This window comes from Sander lucioperca, chromosome 15 (assembly GCF_008315115.2).
Source record: "Sander lucioperca isolate FBNREF2018 chromosome 15, SLUC_FBN_1.2, whole genome shotgun sequence".
NCBI classification, from domain to species: domain Eukaryota; kingdom Metazoa; phylum Chordata; class Actinopteri; order Perciformes; family Percidae; genus Sander; species Sander lucioperca.
In genome coordinates this window covers 25,586,297-25,605,885 of record NC_050187.1, presented here as the reverse complement: position 1 = coordinate 25,605,885, position 19,589 = coordinate 25,586,297, and the positions used below count along the sequence as shown (strand labels likewise).

The 19,589-nt window shown below is 39.5% G+C and overlaps 2 protein-coding genes and 1 long non-coding RNA gene across 4 annotated transcripts in view; 2 read left to right on the top strand and 1 right to left on the bottom strand.

Annotated features, from left to right (window-relative positions):
- The window catches only part of LOC116056718 (E3 ubiquitin-protein ligase TRIM21-like), a 1,141-nt gene extending 530 nt beyond the window's left edge, over positions 1-611 (top strand). Inside the window, exon 1 of the mRNA XM_031309032.2 lies at positions 1-611. This exon is cut by the window's left edge and continues 530 nt beyond it. Within this exon, the coding sequence (XP_031164892.1) occupies positions 1-554 (554 nt within the window). The 3' untranslated portion in view covers positions 555-611.
- The window catches only part of LOC118493207, a 14,661-nt gene extending 1,038 nt beyond the window's left edge, over positions 1-13,623 (top strand). The window contains exons 3-4 of the long non-coding RNA XR_004895196.1: positions 1,676-1,681; positions 13,612-13,623. This is a non-coding gene — a long non-coding RNA (uncharacterized LOC118493207). The remainder of the gene's footprint in view (positions 1-1,675; positions 1,682-13,611) is intronic.
- Positions 1-19,325, bottom strand: part of adss2 (adenylosuccinate synthase 2) — a 48,775-nt gene extending 29,450 nt beyond the window's left edge. For both annotated transcript variants that reach the window (XM_031308611.2, XM_035992214.1), the window contains exons 1-5: positions 18,979-19,325; positions 8,153-8,255; positions 6,129-6,197; positions 5,964-6,014; positions 5,771-5,837 (exon numbers count right to left, since the gene is read on the bottom strand). In XM_031308611.2, coding sequence (XP_031164471.1) covers positions 5,771-5,837; positions 5,964-6,014; positions 6,129-6,197; positions 8,153-8,255; positions 18,979-19,167 — 479 coding nt within the window. In that variant the 5' untranslated portion in view covers positions 19,168-19,325. The remainder of the gene's footprint in view (positions 1-5,770; positions 5,838-5,963; positions 6,015-6,128; positions 6,198-8,152; positions 8,256-18,978) is intronic.
- Between the last annotated feature and the right edge of the window lie 264 nt (positions 19,326-19,589).

Here is a 19,589-nt window from a genome sequence, read left to right as displayed (position 1 = left end):
AGTATGCAGTGGATGTGACTCTTGATCCTGATACAGCATATCCAAAACTCATCCTGTCAGATGATGGGAAACAAGTGAATCTTGGTTATGTGTGGAAGAATCTCCCAGACAACCCAGAGAGATTTTCTCGTTATGGTGCCGTTTTAGGAAAGCAGAGTTTCTCTTCAGGCAGATTTTACTTAGAGGTTCAAGTTAAAGGAAAGATTGAATGGACTTTAGGAGTGGCCAGAGAGTCGATCAACAGGAAGGGACACATCTTTTTGTGCCCACAGTATGGTAACTGGACAATATTGTTGAGAAATGGAAATGAGTACAAAGCTGGTACTTACTCTGTAGTCCGTCTCTCTCTGAAGTCTCCTCCTCAGAAGGTGGGGGTGTTTGTGGATTATGAGGAGGGTCTGGTCTCCTTTTATGATGTAGATGCTGCAGCTCTTATCTACTCCTTTACTGGCTGTGCCTTCACTGAGGAACTCTTCCCATTCTTCAGTTCCTTTTTTATGGGCGGTGGTAGAAACTCTGCCCCTCTGATCATCTCTCCTGTCAGAGTAAACTAATCACTGATCTCATTTCAGGTCTTGATTTATTTTCATTAAAAGGGAACAAATGTACATGGGTGAAAGATGTGCAGCTCATTTTTTTCTGTCCCTGAGGTTTGAATAACTTTAATAATGTGAAAATTTCATAATAAAGTTATAGTTTACTTTAAAATATCTTTTTCTTTGGGCCCCTATCTTGAAATGCCTGATTTTATTAAGTTTTGAGATAATATTGTGAGAATAAGGGCAAAATTGTCTAAATGGTGTAACCATAAAAATGCAGCACCAAGAATATAAGTTGTTGAAAAAAATGTGTAATAATGTTCTAAACAGCCTCTGAAATACATTGGCATACTCTTAAAACAAATGGCAGTTCTGAATATTTCCAATAACATTGGGAATCATGTCTGCCAAGTCAAACTTCTGGTATGTCTAATGGTGTAACCACCCTTTTTGGAGCCATTTTGAAAATTTTGAGCCCAAACATCATGTGACAGGATGTGATGTCAAACAGAAGGACCCCTGAAGACCCCAACTGCCACAAGTCAAGGTTAGTAACTCTCTCTAAAATTTGACAAAATAAAGCATTTTCAGGTCATGGTCAGGTATGATTAGAATACATGTCAAATGGTATGACCTCAGTAAAATGTTAATAAACATAAATGATCATAAAATATTCAAATTAATATGAAAAATAGTTTTAAATATTCAAACCAAGGTCAAGTGTTTACATAGTCGTCCACAATAATGCCTGCAAATTTTGGTTTCAATTTGAAATGTCCAGTGGTGTAACCGGGTTACACCATTGTACCTCTTCCTTTATGAGACTATTTTGATAAATTTATGGACAATATGTTTATTATTGTTATTATTATTAACAATGTTTTATTTTATTTTATTAATATATTTATTTTATATAATAGTATATAATAGTATTATATAATAGTTTAATCACTCCCAGCACATCCATCAGGGGCTCCAGTAGAGGAGTAGAGGTCATGCTACTAGCTAGAGAGGAGTGCTAGCTAGCGGCGCTAGCTAGCACTCCTCTCTAGCTCATTATCTCCTATGGGTTTTCAGTTTCACTTGGAGAAATAACAGAAACCGGTATCTCAGATCACTTCCCCATCAGGTTTGAGATCAGTGTTCCACCACCTGCTAGTAAGCCTGTCTCCTTAGCTTCTAGGCGCCGCTGCATCATGGAGAGTTTGCGTCTGTGTTTTTGGGCTCACTGTTTTATGCAAAGAATGGTCTGGTCTCTCCCTCTTATCCAGATAACATTCTCTCTGTGTTCCATTCCTGCACTGGACCTATTGCCCCTGTTCGGACTAAATCTATTAAACCTAAGGCGGACCCCTGGCTCAATGACACCACAAGGGCCCTTAGGCAACACTGCAGACAAGCTGAACGAAGGTGGAAGAAGGACAATTTGCATGTATCACTGGGTTTATTAAGGGACAGTCTAGCCACATACCAGAAGGCTGTGAAGGTGGCGAAGATGCACCATCTCTCTTCTTTCTATGTTTCATTCTTTTTATTGTATGATATGTTGTATGATATGTGTTTTATTCTTGGTTTCTGATGTGAAGCACTTTGGTGCACACTGTAAAGTGCTATATAAATGTTGATTGATTGATTGAAAAGTTCTTGGCTGCTGTGGCTGATACATCAGTATGATATATTACATAGCATTTTACTGTTGTAGCAAAGATCACAGAAAACATCCACACACATGTAAAGAATGAAATGTATATACAGTGCATGATCTTAGGGTAAAGATTGAAGCTACTATGTCCAGTCGTTAAATCATATGTAACTAAAGATATTCGACACCTGTTTGTTTGTATAGATGTTTCTATAGATACTAACATGAGTTGATTCCAATTGTTCTTTAACAGTGACCAAACATTTTCTTTGAGTTTGAGCTGTATGTTTTTAGCATCTTAGTGAAACTACAGGACTGCACATCTCCACATTGTGTTTCTAGTTTTGAGCAAGTTAAAGGAGAATTCCAGCTAATTTTTACATTAATCTTGATCGCTATAAATATGCTAGTACTTTCGATAAAAAAAAAAAAACCCGACCTGGATCGGTCCTAGCAAACTGGAGTTGCTGCAGCTGTTGTCGGGGCAAGTTTTGGAGTGCCTTTGTGCCTCTTAACAGACTATATAACTACATGGAAACGGGATAAATGATGTCTGTGGCTTGCACAGTAATAGCGTTACTGGCTACAGGCTAGATATAGCTTGCGCTGTCTCCTGGGAATTCAGTTGTAGCAGGAAAAGGTAAACAGTAGTGTGCAGATCGGAGCGTAGTGTGTGAAGAGTGAAGAACGGAGCTGTTCACAAGGGAAGAAGCTTGGAGTAACGTAACTATGGAGAATATAGCAGATACAACACACGGAAGAGCCGTTTGAGTTTGATGGTCGTCCTTATTTATTCAAACCCGAGTATACAGACGAAGAACTAGCTTCACAAGAGTTGGAAAGAACGAGACAGACAGAGCAACAGGTAGATGAAGCAGCTGCCAAGCGTGAGCTACAGCTAGCCTGTAGCCAGTAACGCTATTACTGTGCAAGCCACAGACGTCATTTATCCCGTTTCCATGTAGTTACATAGTCACTGATATGGTCATAACCACTACAGTGCTCAATTACCTATTTTTGAGGGGGAAATAAACTACAATTTTTCGCCGCGAAGGCATGATCTGTTCTCTGGAGAACTTCCACCAGACCACCGGGCGCTCAGGGGATTTTTGTCCGCTGCCGGAGGCAAGGAAGCGGGGACGAAGGCTGCTTGCCTGGCTAAGGGAACTACCACCCAGATCGACACTGCCAAGCCTCCTACTCACCAACACCAGATCGATCACACACAAAATGGATGAGCTACAAATACACACGGAACTGCTGCGTGATGATTTTCACAAAAGCCTGGCTGAACACACTTATCACGGAAGGCGTTTTTTTTCTATCGAAAGTACTCGCATATCTATAGCGATCAAGATTAAGGAAAAAATGGCCGGAATTCTCCTTTAAGGTTAAATTCTGGCTTCTGATCAGACTCTGTGATTTCATGCTGCTTCGACTTCCAGCAGCAGTGTTCACAGATGCCTGGAGATCCTGGAAATCCACCAGCTTGTCATAGCAATCAGCTGAATGCTTATAACGGCCGTGCCATTAAGGCACTCTGGTGAGCATGCATTTACTCCACACACACACACACACACACACACACACACGCACGGACGCACGGACGCTGAGTGTTTTGGGCTTTGGTGTCTTAACTGGTTAAGACAACCCAGCTTTGAACAGGAATACACTGGATCTCTCTTGGGCTTAGTATTGTGAGTGCTCCACAGACTCAGCTTAACATTCCTCTCACATATGTCAGTATGGTTCACTGCCCCAGGTTAATTCATCTTTGGAATAAAATTGTTTTAAAATGGTGTGAATAAAATAGACTGCTAAATACCTGGATTAACTACATTAAATACTTGTGTCTTAAAAGAAATGCCATTTACTTGGAAATGCTGGTTCAGTTTCTTAGTAATGAAGCACTGCTACTCTGTCATGCTGTTCATAAACTCCACCTGCTCCAGGGCTGCTACTCTCTCTGTCTGAGCTCTGGGAGGACGCCTCCAGGCAGAGCAGCATGGAGATCATATGCATGTGTGTGCGTCACTGTGGAAAGATATTTCTGCCCCTATGAAAAGTGAGGATGGTACGGAAATCGACATTTCGTTCCATAATTAAGATATTACATTTTTTTTATATATGGGGCTCATTTAAGATAGATCAACGGCTATAGACCGGCCACCAGAGGACTTTTGTTGTTGAAAATCTCTCTGGATTTGCTTTAAACCAACCAACAATTCGCAGTTGCTGCCCTGTGACTTTGGAACAGGTTCCTCCCTGACATTCACACTACTACAGACGTTAATCCAACCTCAAAATGTATTTATTTAGAATAATAGCGCTGTGACATTTTCCTGTCTTCCTCCTACTTTTATGTAAACTTTTTCTAATTTTACTCTATGCTAGGTTTTATTCTTGTTTCTTGATGTTAAGCACTTTGCATACCTGCTGGTGGCTATAACGGGCTATACCAATGAATGTTGATTGATTGATTGAACAATTGAATCATAAAGAGCGGTGTTTAGTAAAAGTGGTGCATAATTAAACTCAGATAAACACCTGTCATTCTTCCAAACTTATAAATTCTGTAATTTGGTACTCCTGGCATATTTTTATAAACAGTTTTATACCAGCATTAACTGGGGGCAGCAGAAACAAGCGGTGAACACAACATATCACCAGTTGATATGGAAAATATGTTTAACACATCCAGGAGTTACGTACGTAGCAACATTAGCATTCATTTGGAGCTGTGTTTCTGGCCACCAGGCGAAAATGTAAAATACTTCTTTTTGGTTGTGATTTTGGTCTATACTAACTCTTATGGGAAATATTTGGCTCTTTAGCGGCTAAATGCTCCACTATGTTCACCAGCTAGTCACCAACTGTGTCTGCCTGCTGTTCATTTAGAGCTTTTTCACTGAAAATCGCTGCCTGCTGTGAGAGCGGTAAGAGTGAACCAAAACAGTAAAATTGTGGACCGGAGAGCTGCTGAAACTCACTGTAAAGCTCAGTAAAGGCGAGGGGAGTTGCAGATTCAGATGATAATTTGCTTAAGGTTCATCACCACAAGCGAACCTTTTTACATTGTCATTTTATACTTTGTTTTTATAAAAATATTGATTATGACTGCTTTTTAAGTTGGGAGTGCAAACTAGACTATGGCTGACACTACTTGCTGCACTGTATATGTGGAACAATATCAAGGCTCTGTGTCAACAACATTGCTTAATCTCCAAAATCAGCCAGATGGCAGGGCATGGACCTCACTATAATTCACAAGAGAAAAGACTGACTCACTGTTAAGATGTATGCTTTTAAAAATACAGGAATTGTATTTTATAAATATATTTTAAAAGGTGTATGCATGTCCTTGGGTGTTCATCTGCGTGTTGGCGGTGAGTCATACAATTCAAAATAAATCCAGGAAAATAAGTCAAAGATGGGAGCACTGATCTGATCTTTCTCTCCATGTTTGTGAATATTCTGTGTGTGTGTGTGTGTGTGTGTGTGTGTGTGTGTGTGTGTGTGTGTGTGTGTGTGTGCATGTGTGTGTGTGTGTGTGTGTGTGTAGCCATTTTAAAAGCAACAGGTTTCTTACTTCTTGCCTGCTTGCTCTTGTCTCTGCTGTTCCTGAACACCATCAACTGCTTGGTGGAAGTCAAACACTGCAGAAGAGGAAGAGAGGGGACACACACTCTCACACACCTCAGAGAAAGCAGGGCTCACACATCCCCAAACACACACTCATCTTTGCATGCATACATACAAACATTACAACATAGAGAACTTACCAATATGTGCTCTGTCTGAGATGATCAACCTTTTCTCCCAGTCTTTTAGACCTACACACACACACACACACACACACACACACACACACACACACACACACTTTGAGTCTCCACACATGAAAGCACAGTCTTGTTCTGTTACTGTATGCCTTTAAAACAACTCACCTTTTCCTTTGCTTTCATTCTTTTCTGCCTCTTCAAACAGGCCTGGCAGGTGAATAACAACACCGTTACCTGAGGGAGAAAATGAGTTGCTGTTCAAGTTTTTCAGTCTGTTAAAACAAAGTTTGATGGATGTGTGCAAAGACACCTGCTTCATATAAATCCATGATGAATGTTCTTGGGCCTGCAGCATGTATCAACTAAAAATGATGTACAGGTCAACTCTCCTCAAGGGTCATATACTGTACATAAATCCTGGAGATGGGAACAATTTTACCAAAGAGTGATTTTCCCTAAAACACTTCTGAGATCCTTTTTTTTAGAAGTAAAATCAGCAGTGGAAGAAGTACTTTTTTCACAAGTTTCTTTATACTTAAATGAAAGTATTAATATTACAGTAAAATGTTACAAGTAAAAGTCCTTGAAAGACGGGCTATAAGTGCCAAATGTAAAAGTACTCATTATGCAGAATGGCCCATTTCAGAATAATATATTAGATCACTGGATTATAATTGTTGATGCCTTATTGTTTAAGCATCACTAATGTTGCAATGGTAAAGGTGGAGCTACTATGCTGCAGGTAGCTTAAGCCAAAATAATACATCATCGTTTATCAGCGGATTTATATTTTGTATAAATAACCTAAATCTGCAAAGAAACAAGTTACTAAAGCTGTCAAATAAATGTAGTAAAGTAAAAAGAACAATGTTGGCTTCCAGAATTGGAGTACAAGTATAAAGTAGCATGATATGGAAATACTCAAGTGAAGTACAAGTAGTTCAAAATTTTACTTAAGTACAGCACTTGAGCAAATGTACTTTGATCAATTCCACCACTGCATCTTGCACAATGTTACGTGCAGTAAACGTACATGATTGTTGTCGCACAGTCTAAAGGCATCTTTATCATCTATCTGAAGTCTAATCATAAGTTATATCTAAACCCCGAGTTAATGTCTGTCATTGTGAGGCAGCCCCAGGTCTGTACCGACAGCCTAACTCTGATGTTAAGGGGTGTGTCCGGTCAGAGAGAGCTGGCCTAAACGATGCATGTTCACAAGAGGATTCAGTATAACAGCTGGCACTAATTAGTTTTTTTAATTGGGTTGCATTAACTGGAGGAGGCAAGGTAATTACTTTCACCAAATTAAATGTAAGAAATGTGGAAAAAGGCTAAAAAAAAAGAAAAGAAAAAACACAACCAACAAATACTCTTTCAGTGACACTGTAGGAATACACTTGGGAGATAAAAAAACATTTGCATCTGAAGAACAGGAAAGACCTGAACACAGAATTGCTCCAAAAGCTGGAGGCCATGACAGTGTAATAAACAGCAACATGTTTCCACTCTGAGACAATGAAACAATTATTATTATTATGCTACAATAATATTATTAATACATTATCCATGTAGTTGCATTTTGTCAAGAACAGCTGATAAAAAGTGGTGTTTCTTTAGGTAAGAAAACACTTTTTTTGTATTATTATATATTTTGTATTTCTCTTGGTGGTTGGTTGGTGCAACATGCTTTGAAACACCATAGATCCAAGTGCATGTCACACATGCTGAAAGTCTTTCTGAGCGTCCGAGCCAGCAGAAGCATTAATGTGACATATATCAAAAAACAAAAAGCATAAATGTGATTAAGTATTGACAGATCATACAGCTGCAGATGGGCAGGGGGGTTGGACGCCAGAAAGAAAGAGTAAGACACCATTAGCTAATGAAGTTACTGCAGATGAGTGGATGTGATGTAGCCTGCAGTCTGGCTCTGAGTCAAGCTGATCACACTCACTGTAGCAGTCATCAAAATGGAAGCTGTTCTTGCTGGCGATGAAGAGCGCAGCAGGCTAAAAGAGTCGATCAATTCATCAAGAAAATAGCGAGGAAATATGGCCTTGGAACGAGAGTCTGTGCGTAATGGTGTGTGAGCAAATGGTGTGCGTGCTTCAGTGAGTGTGTGTAGATGATCGCGCAAATGTTGAGTGTGAATTTAAAGTGTTTCTGCATCTGTGTGCATTACACACCAATGAAAGCAGTGACCTTGGGGTTGATGATGCCGCTGGGGAGGAGGTGAAAGTCGTACTCCACCGAGTCGACCACCACTGTGTGTCCTGCGTTGTTGCCGCCCTGCAGAGAAGAGACAGACAGCGATGAGGAGAGACAAACAGAAACACAAAGAGGCCTAAATGAGGCTCTGCGACTCTCTTTGGCTGTGCTGGAAGGCAGGATAAATAGTTTGGCGAGTAGCAACAAACATCATACATAAACCGCTGGCCACTGTCTGTTAGTGTGTGTAATGCTCTGTGCTGTTGCTTAGAGACTCCTGCTCACTACACACTCAGATCTCAAGTGAAGGTCTCACTCCAGTGTAAACTTGCTGATAAATGTGTCAGCAAAGGAAAGTTTATATGGATTCAACATTATGTAAGTAATGTTCTGGAACCACACCCAGAAACACGTCCTGTCAAGACATAATGCTCTAAACTCCTACATTGAAAAACAAACCGCAGCACAGTCTCAAACTTAAAGCCACAAGTTGCCATCATTCTCCAACAGAGGGCATGTAGCTTGAGGAATAATGTATTGTTTTGAAACCCTCTTACAAGCTACCCTGCCTTTTTTGGCACATATCAAGTCCAAAAACCAAGGCCAAACACAAACACAAACCAAAGCTTTGACAATCAATCAGTCAATGGGCCTGATGGAAGAACAGTTTCGTATTCTTATCCTACCCCTCTCTTATACTTGCTTATACGAGTGTTGCAAGTCGGATTGCTCAAACTTTTTTAACTACACAAACTTGTCGGAAATTGCTTGTTTCAGCCTGATGAATGCCACCTCTTCATGAGGAGGTGTGTTTGTGGGATTTCATCATTTACACAATCTATGCCCATAAAATTGCCATGTAATATTATATATTAATATAGCCTGTTCAACTCCGTTTGCAGGCAAGAAGTTTCATTCTCAAAGATAATCGCTCTTTAGAGTAAAAAGAATTTCAACCGAGTAGCTTCCAAGTCCTGCTGGCAGACAAAAACAAACCAATTGGCAAGCCACGATGGTGAACAGAATATTAATTTTGCATCAAGTTTTAGTGTTTTCTGTATCATATTTAAACTCTAAGTTCATTCAAAATAAAAGATTGGTAAAATTGATGAATGCCACGAATTCTCTTTCATCACTCCTACGTGCCACTTATGAACAAATCTATTTGTACGATTGGTTCTTGCATGAGGCCCAATGACACTGGTTAACAAGCTCAAAACTGGGTGACAAGTTACAACATAATGCACTTAAATACATGCATTGGGAGAGCCCCAAATAACATGACCTGACAAGATGACTTTTTAATGTAGCTAAAACAATTAGACATTAAAGAAGTAGGGGTGTAAATCACACGTTTTGTCATGATACGATATATCGACTCTTAGGACAACGATAAAATATCACAAAGTCTGCCACGATACGATTTCGATTCGATTCATTTCAGGGGCCTGCGACCAATACGAGACGATACATAAGCCTATTTAACACAATCAGTTACATTTATTAACAAAATCACCTAAAATATGATTTGACATTTAAATTAAAAACAAACTTTTTTAATAAAAAGAATAAATATAAAGTGGGAATTTCAAAATAAAGGCGCATCTTTAAGATGACGATATGTATATATATTTTTACTTTGTATCGATAATATTGGATCGTTGAGGATTGAATTATAAATAACGCCGTTATAAGTTACTTTTTTCAGTAATGAGTAATCTAATTGATTACTCTTCCCATCTTAATAACGCCGTTAACCGTTACTGCCAAAAAATGCAGGGCGTTACTATAATCAAAGTGTTTTTTTTCATCAGACCAACTACATCTCTGAGCAGAGAGGAAAATACTTTTTTTACTGTTCTTCCTTGGTTAGTGGGCAGTGCCAAAGAATTTCTAATAAGGGAATAAGTTCCACTCTCTCGTTACTTCCGGCTTCTGAACTGGTTGCAGTTCCACCAGAGTTCCAAATAGGGGGCGCTCACAGGCCAGTGCAGAATGAATGGGACTCTATGGAGCTTTACCCCTCAAAATCCACTTTTCTCAGGATATAATTTTTTGTCTAGTAATTTGAATGTTGCATTTGAAAGGGGAGGCTAAGAAAATACACACTGCTGGGTGTTAGATTTTTTTAAAGTGGCTTTTTTGTTCTAAAAAGCCTTTTAAAATGTCAATGACGTCATACACATATACGGCCAGAGATTCTGCTTTACGGCAAGCTCTGAGTCACTTCCTTTTTTCTCTCGAGGCATCGACAACACAGCTGACAGGTTAGACTCTCCCTGTCAATACACATGCTAGAAAGAGGTTTGCTAATGTTTTAAAGACCACGCCGAAATAATCACTCTGGCATTCTGGTTCTGCTTCGGATGCCGTCAAGCGGGATCTCCGATCGTAATCTGTCCTTCACTGACCAATCAGCATTCATTAGCAGAATGCTAGCGTGTTATGGGCAACAACGACTCAACCTGTAACAAATCGAAAGGGCATAAGTACTCGTTCATTCAACTTTCGACCTATAATCCATGTTGAACTTGCAAAAACTACAATCAAATCTGAGATTTCTCATCGACAATCAGGCGAAAGAGACAAATTTAGCCGTCTAGCTCCATAGGGTCCCATTCATTTTGCACTGGACCGTGATCACCCCCAGTGGAACTCTGGTGGAACTGCAACCAAAGTAGGTACAATGGGGCTTAATAGGGAGTGGAACGGCTTTCCGTAGACGGGCTTTGGCAGTGCACAAGACAAGCGCATAAATGCTGACGATTGGCTGAGGTTGAGTAAAATTTCATGGTAAGCCAATCAGAGGTAGAGTTGGGTGGGTGTTCAAAAGCATGCATAGTTTCAGCTGATTGGACGAACGCGTCATGTGGGTTTGGCTGCTCCAGGATGTTACAAACGGGCATTAATGGCTGGTCATTCAGAATACGATCTCATATTTTACGAAGATAGTTCACCGAAATGTGTTTCTGAAAACATTTTCAGCGAGAAATAGGCCATACAGTTGCTGAATCTGTCTTCATTTCAGATCGACAAAGTTTAAAAGATTTTGGTCAGATTTTGAGAGGCTGTTCGCTGCGTTCATCCCGGGCCATTTCCAGGTTAGCACGTCCAACTGCCCGCCCTCCGACCAAGCATGTCAGGTCGGCCTAAACCCTAATAATTTTGCCCAGTTGTGGCTTGTTGAGGGGCAATAAATATCAAAAGTTCCAAAACATCTATTGTGTTATTTGTATCGATCCACTATATAAACATAATATCTACATACGTGGCATTTGATTGGAGGCTAGTCTCACTTTGTCCCACAGCAAACATTAAAATAGTTTAGATTTGTGTACACTGTTTCTGTTAATAATGTATTGTATTAAGTGTCCATTTCATTATAATATTCAGATGTATCATAAATAATTGAACATGCACATGTATTTTAAGTTCCGTTAAAGAGGGGTGGAGGTGGGGTCACATTTGAGCATTTAAAAATGTACTTTAGTAACGCAATAGTTACTTTCTGAAGTAACTAGTTACTTTTATAATTTGTAACTGAGTAACTAATTTAGTTACTTTTTGGAATAAGTAACTAGTAACTGTAACTAATTACTTTTTTAAAGTAACTTGCCCAACACTGTATTTAAATATGTTTTGTTGTGTAGAACCATGCACATGTATTTATGCAATAAATAAAGTGGTCTCAGGAAATCATGATTCAATTGTTAAGTTTGGAGAAATACTAACACTTTTGTGTAGTAGCCAGCCAATCTACTGCCTAAATACTGAACCACCCTGATTGGTTGATCAATAGGAACAACATTTTCAAACAGTCAAAGACTGTGTTCAACGGTGACAATATGTGCTTGCTGGGTGTTAATCTGGACGCTGTATACAGTACAGGCCTGCACATGATTAAGCACAGCTGACAATGGGAGATAAAAATGCAAAGGGAGAACAGTGAGTCCTAGGACGAGAATGTCACAATCTGCCCTGCTTTGCTCCTCCCTGATTAATTTTCACACTCAGAGGGGTTATACTCTGCAGCTCATGGACTTACAGATGGAAAAGAAATGAAAGGATATTAGCAGTGTCACCGCTCACTACCTGAGGAGCCAATTCAACTTTTAGTCCGTCCTGTGACCAGGATGTGTTCCTAACGCTGTAGCCTGTGGATGTAAATCAAGCACAGCATGTGATTCGAGCACATGGGGTTATTCCTGGCCACAGCAGTACCCTGAAGGTGGAGAGAGGGACAGATTTACAATCCATCCCATCCCCCACAGAACTAACTGTGGTTCTCATACAGTCCTGTGATCGGCCTCTTATTCCCATCACGAGAAACTCAACTTTTAATACCCACCTGCTAGTGTACTGTGTTTGTGCACTGCTATGGCAACGCTGATTATCCATTGTGTGTTTGAGATTAAAATAAGAGGTCCAGAGGATTTGATTTAACAGAGTGGTGTCAGGAAACATAAGGCACAATTGATGGAGACGTATTCGTCACACATCCCGATTGTCTATATTGTAATTTTACTATGTTGGTTTATTCTATCCGCCGTGGGAGAGGGATCCCTCCTCTGTTGCTCTTCCTAAGTTTCTTTCATTTTCCCCCGTTAAAAAGGCTTTTTCCATGCCCAAATCGAGGGTCTAAGGATAGAGATGCTGTACAGATCGTAAAGCCCCTTAAGGTTAGATCCAGCGTTCCTTTGAATCGAAAAAGTATAGTTGAGGGAGTGTTTCTTTTAGTCCTAGATTATACTGGTGATATAAGCAGTAAGGCTGCTGCTTCCACTCTCAAACCCAGAGACTCAGTTTATCGTTCTGCCCTCAGATTTATTACCGGAGATCCCTATGACACTCCCCATTGCATTCTGTATAAAAAAAGGTTCCCTCTCTGGCACAGAGGTGGGATAAACACCACAGATCCCTTATTGGACTTTCACCACTCTACTGTATATAACATCTATGCTGGACTGGACCACTGGATACTACCAAACCTGCTCTACAAACTGTCTTATGCTTCAAGGCAATTTATTCTGAACTCGGAAAAGCTGCCTTTAGGTTTTGTGCAGCAAACACATGGAATTATCACTCTCACTACCCCTGGACAATTCAAGACGATAATCTCAAACCACTTAATCTCAGTGTGCAATTGTTTTCACTGAGTATTGTCCTCTTTGGATTCGTTTAACTGTGCATTTCTCTGTATCTCGACATCATTGCAAACGAGAGAAACGTCAAGTCTCCGAGGTTTAAATAAAGGTTTGAATATATGAATGATTGAATGAAAAGGTGAAATATTGGGCAATACAAACAGAATGGAATTGACATTCAGAGAAATAAAGTGCGGAAAGATACAGAACTGAAGGGCTAATGAAAGTTTCTCTTCTACCTTTTTCAGACTAAAGCAAGGACCTGAGTTTCCTGTTGGTGTTAATGGATCAAGACCTGTGACCGTGCTCCTGACCAGGGATGAAAACGGGCCTCACACCTTTATGCTTTGCTATGAAAGTGCAGACATGGGTTACTATTACAGCTAAAATGTCATTAGAATTAGTTCACCAATTACTCGATCCACAGAAAATGAATAATTTATCAAAGCAGCTATAATCCATATTTTTATATTAACAATGGATCAGACGACTTCTTGCATGTGAAAGGTGTGAGCTGTAGTGAATCTACAGGGAATTATTACCCGACTCTGCACTTCCCCTCAGCTCTACATTGATTTACTACGATCTTTATACTGCAGGAACCTGAAGTTAGATATTGGTGAGTACTTCAATCATTATCTGATAATGATTGATAATGGCTGATCATTATCATTATCAGCCAACGATTCTGCTCGTTTTGATAGCAAATACTATAATTCTTGCATAAAGCCCAGAAAGCCCAAAGCAACATATATAAGTTACCTGTTTTGTCAAACTGACACTCCAAAACACAAAGTTATTTAATTGACTAACATATGTGACAAAGAAAAGCAGCAAATCTTGACAATCGAGAAGCTGGGGCCAGATGTTTTGCAAAGCAAACGACTTGAACGATTAATCGATTATCAAAATATGAAAGTTGCTAATTTTCTGTTGATTGACGATTCAGCTCAAAAGTATTTATATATATTTATATATGTATTATCATATTAAAGCAACACTATGTAACTTTTAGCGCAAGCTGTAGTTCCAATGAGACAACCTGTAGGGGGACCAAAGCGGGAAAAGTTACACAGTGTTGCTTTAATTTAACACTAGTAGAGACCCCTGTACTTAACTTTGCAGACAGTGAACTACCCATGCAGTAACAAATTAAACAAAAGTAATTATTTTGTGACTGTTAATTACTTAATTATTACTTAATTAATTATTTCATGTATATTGTTTTTTCTATTATTTAATGTTTACTCTGTATGTGTCTGATATTTTTGCTGCTGCAACACTGTTATTTCCCTTTTTGTTGGGCTCAATAAAAATCTATCTATCTATCTATCTATCTATCTATCTATCTACTTTTTCAATGCAATGGATACTTACTCATTACACATGATAAATATTGAGATTGGTCTCTCATTTTGTAAGATCATCACATATTCATACTTCTCATCTGTGGCTAGAAATCAGTAACTAGAACAAATGGAACTATCTTCTATTCTGTTTCCTGTTGTTGTGATAACAGTGCTGGGTTTAAAATCATTATTAATATTATTAGCAGTTGTGACTTTTAACGCAGCCAAAGCTTGTGTTAACTTTGTTTTGGATTATTCAACCCCTACGGTCAAACACAACTTTGAATTGAGTATGTAGGAGCCTTTACGGAGCCTAATGAGCAAATGATCTGCATCACTTTCTTAGTAAAGCCGGTATGGATAGGCTATATGATATTCCACAATAATGACTGCTGACTCTCCTGCCAACAGTCTCCAGATATGTGTTTTGCTGGTAGCATGCCCCCTCAGCTACACACCCCCTCTTTACTTTCTTGTAACCCCAACTGTAACTTTAAGGATCTTAAAGGTCTGGACTGTAAGGAACACCGAGCAAGACTGCTGGCAAAGCTTATGTTATAAAAAGATCAACGCTATCTGCTCCAGCAGCCCCCAACAAACATATACACATACATCATGATGTATGGAGGGGACGCTGTGAAGGACCACTGCCAGAAAGCGGTTTATTTTTACATGTCTCCTGCCTCAACAGGACTAAAGTAACAAGGAAGCTGCGAGGCTCCGGAGAATCCTTGTTATGTCAACTTGTTATCAACAGAGACAACTAATAGTCCACAGAGTTAGTACAAGCAGTCACAAGATTAGCAAGATTGTCTAGAAAGCTGAAGAACATGGTGTTAAGCAGGTATACAATAATAACTTATTGTAGATAAGATGTCGATATCAGCGTACATGTCCCCCAATGAGTTAGAAGAAATTGCAGTACAGAAATGCCATAATTTAGTCTCCATAAGATAGTTTGTCCACCAAAAAGCATTGATGAAATGAAAAATGTCAGTTCATATCTTGGTCACAATTCTTTAAAAAAAACTTTAGGGAGGCATATCTTTATGTTGGGAGAAAAAAAGAATGCCGCCGATAAATCATTGGCGGATTTTCAATTTTTCAAATATTGATATACAGTAGAGGGGTTTCCGGGTGGCCAAGTGGTGAGAATGCATCCGGTATAATCACGACGTCCCCAGTTGGATTCCAGCCAGCAACTTTTGGTCATGTCATATACCCTCTCTCACCATCTGTGGAGGATTTTAGGCTGTCAACTAGCATATAAAAAGGAACAAACGCCTAAAACATTAATATTGGTATTGCCTAATGAGCCTATAATTGCACAGATGTGAGGGGAAAGGGTGAAATTGTGTGTTCCTTAATCAAGGCAAATAAGCAGACTTTTCAAATCAGTCTGAGCTTTTATGCAACTGCAATGTAGCAATGTATAAAATAAAGACAGTTTCAAACCTTTACAATTTTATTTTCAAACCATGCTGAAATGAAACCAGTGGCTTCCTATTGGCCTGAACTTTATTGTGAATGCAGCAACATAAAATATGGACAGCCTTATTTGTAATAAAAAGGTTGACATGCAAAAACGCAATGTACAGCAAGCTTGTCATTTTGACTTCAACGCCTCAGTTGGCTCTTTTACTACCGTATACTGTACACACAGACTGTATAGCAGGCAGGAGTCAACAGAAACTACTGAGAGCTGTGAGGGTTTAAGGTCTACTCGACAAAAATAGGAAGTACTCCACATTGTTGTACTGCTACTAACACACAGCCAAACTGAACGAAGTTGTTTACACATGTTTTGTTGCCAAGACAAAACATAAAGTGATCATCATTTTGAGTTGAGCCATGCTGACTGAATACACTCTATACAGTTACACGCATCGGTACATCAGAGACCACCAAATATGACCAATCCTCCACAGGCTGGCAGGACTTCAGCTTTCTTAGAGTAGGTGTGGTTTAAGTTAATGGCTCTAGGCCATTACAGAAGAGGGGCTTAGTCCTCCCTCGACTGCTTTCACGCAACTATTCCTGTTCAGGGAGATCAGGGACAGGAATATTTTCACTACACTGTGGGCAAAGAGTTGAGAAAGCCCTGGCCATGTCTACAAGACAACAACTCATTGCATTTCAGAGTCTCCAATCCACCTGGTTTGCATGACAAAACTAGAGTGCATGCAAAATCAACACAAAGTGCCAGAAGTTGAACCACAAACATGCTGACAGAGTCCAGATAAAGAGCAAGTGGAGGGGTCACATGGATGTCACTAAATATACAGCTTGATAAGCTAAAATAACAACAATCACGATCATGTGATGTGTAATAACAGTGAAGGTGAATAACAACTCCCCATTAGCTGCGCACTCACATCTCTTTATACATCTGTTTAACATCCTGACATAGTGAAGCATATGTTATCAACACATGTACGTTGTCTTGTTTTGCATCCTGTCCCCTGCCAGCCTGTCCAAAATGATAAGGTGGTGTATATATTAGGGGTGCAAGATATATCGACTCAATATCGTTATCGCAATATATCAAAAATGCCGCAAGTATGCAATATTTTTTTTATTTTGTTGAGCGCTGAGTCCCGTCTGTTGGCTGTGTGGCTTAGTTGCGTTTGATTTAGAGCTCGCTTGAAATGCTATAATGATCATGTTTCACGTCAGTGCAAGGGTCCAGTATGTGTCAAACCCTATGGAGCGTACCATGTGACGTGTGTGCATATTTCAACAGAGTGACAGTGTAAGTGAAGAAATAGATAGAGACAACAAAACGGAACGAATCAGAGAAGAGAAAGAAAAGTTGTGTCCTGTTCTCTTTATTCATTTATTTTATACTGTACGACCAGTAAAATATGTCCTGTTCTGTAGACATGGTCCTTATTTATTCATGTTGTACCAGTCCAATATGACAGTCAGTTGAAATAAACCTTGTGTTGTAAGAAAACTTGTTTAATTTGTTATGAATCTATTTTGATGCCTTTTCCCGTAACTTTTGTCATTTTACATATGTTTAAAAATATCGAAATTAATATTGATATCGCAATATCACATTTTGTCAATATCGTGCAACCCTAGTATATATGGGCCCACAGAAGCAGGATAATGTGTATGGTAGGGCTGCAGCTAACGTTTATATCCATTATCGATCAATCTGCCTATTATTTTCTCGATTAATCATTTTGTCAATAAAATTTCAGAAAATAGTGAAAAATGCGCTTTTTAATTTCCTAGAGTGCAAGGTGACGTCTTCAAATGGAATATTTTATCTGACCAACAATCCAAAAATATTCAGTTCATTATCAGGTATGACAAAAAAGCATCAGATTATCACATTTGAGAAGTATGAAACCAGCAAATGTGGGTTTTTTTGCTTAATAAAAAGATAAACAATTTTATAATTGTTGCCAATTTTTTTTTGTCGATGACCTAATTGATTAATTGACAAATTGTTGCAGCTCTAGTTCATGGTGTATATGGATATGTTAAAGTGTAGCCTGCAAGATCAGGACAACACTAGGTGGTGAAAAATGATTTTATTTTTATTTTTTAAAAAGCATCTGAATGCACAGATCAATATATCAGGTCAATAATCAATAACTGGCTGAATTGACAATGAAAAACTCAAATTTTAGATTCTGCCTGTAATATTTATACCGGACTCCAGTGAAAAATTATATTTCATATTGTGTATAGACAAGTAAGGCATTTATTGCCCATTTCACACAGCTACAATAGTCTGATTAATTCACACATTTTCTAACTTTATAGGCGCTAATGCAGCCTTCAACAGCAGAAAAAAGGACCAGAATAATGCAATAAACACAATCCTGTATGATACAGTACACATCCTAACAATCTCTCCCAGCTCTGTAAATTGTATTGCATCGTTCAGCCAGAATGAATAAAAACCTTGCAGCCAACATTAGTCGAGTCTTTTTGCTAGCTAACTGACCAGCTTTGACGCACTGGTGGCCATAAAAGCCCAGTCTGAAGTGATGCACTTGGTCACTTTAGTTAGCCAAAGGTGCCTTCAGCATCATGTGCACACGACAGGAGTCAATTCATCACAGACATTAAAGCTTACTAAAGAGCTAAAAGCAGCTAGCAGGAATTCAAGGTGACATTAGCAAAAAACACTGAGAACAACACACTGAATGAGATGTTGGTTAGCTAGGACATCTAACTTAACACCTCGCAGAGAAGCGAGTGAGTACTGCGTTACCTGCGGGGTTTCTGGGTAACTAGCTTACCCGGGAAACGGACGCATGACAAGTGAATGCAGCATGAGGGCTAACCAACCTGACATCTGCACACCATATCCGCGTCTTGTGCGAGCAGATCCACAACTTTTCCTTTCCCCTCGTCGCCCCATTGAGCCCCGAGAACCACGGTCACTCTGTTGCCGACTGGCGGTCTGGGTGCATGTTTTGTCGGGCTGTCGCTGCCGTTTGCGGCCCCGACAGGTTCCTGACTCCCACTTTCCGACATTTCTGCTGGGTCGCTGGCTGACTACACTTGTGCGCCTTTCGCACCGTGCTGCTGCTGCTGCTGCTGCTGCTGCACCAAAGATAGCTAAGAGGAGTCAGAGGACTGAAGGAGCTACCACAGCAACGTTAGACGCGAGGAAGTAACACACCACGCACATGCGTACAAGTGTCTGAAATTATAATTACCATACCATACATACATGTGTGAACAGAAAAAATACGCAGCTGCAGCATACCTCATGCAAATAACTTACTTGTAGTCTTAATTAGGATGAAATAAAACAATTGCCCCACCACATGTTTATTATTGTAATTGTATGGATTTATCCGGCATAGGTTTCTGTAATCCGACAGCACGTGAATCATCTTGATTGTTTCTGCCATAGATATGACACTCCCATTTCTCTGGAGGTGTGTTCACTG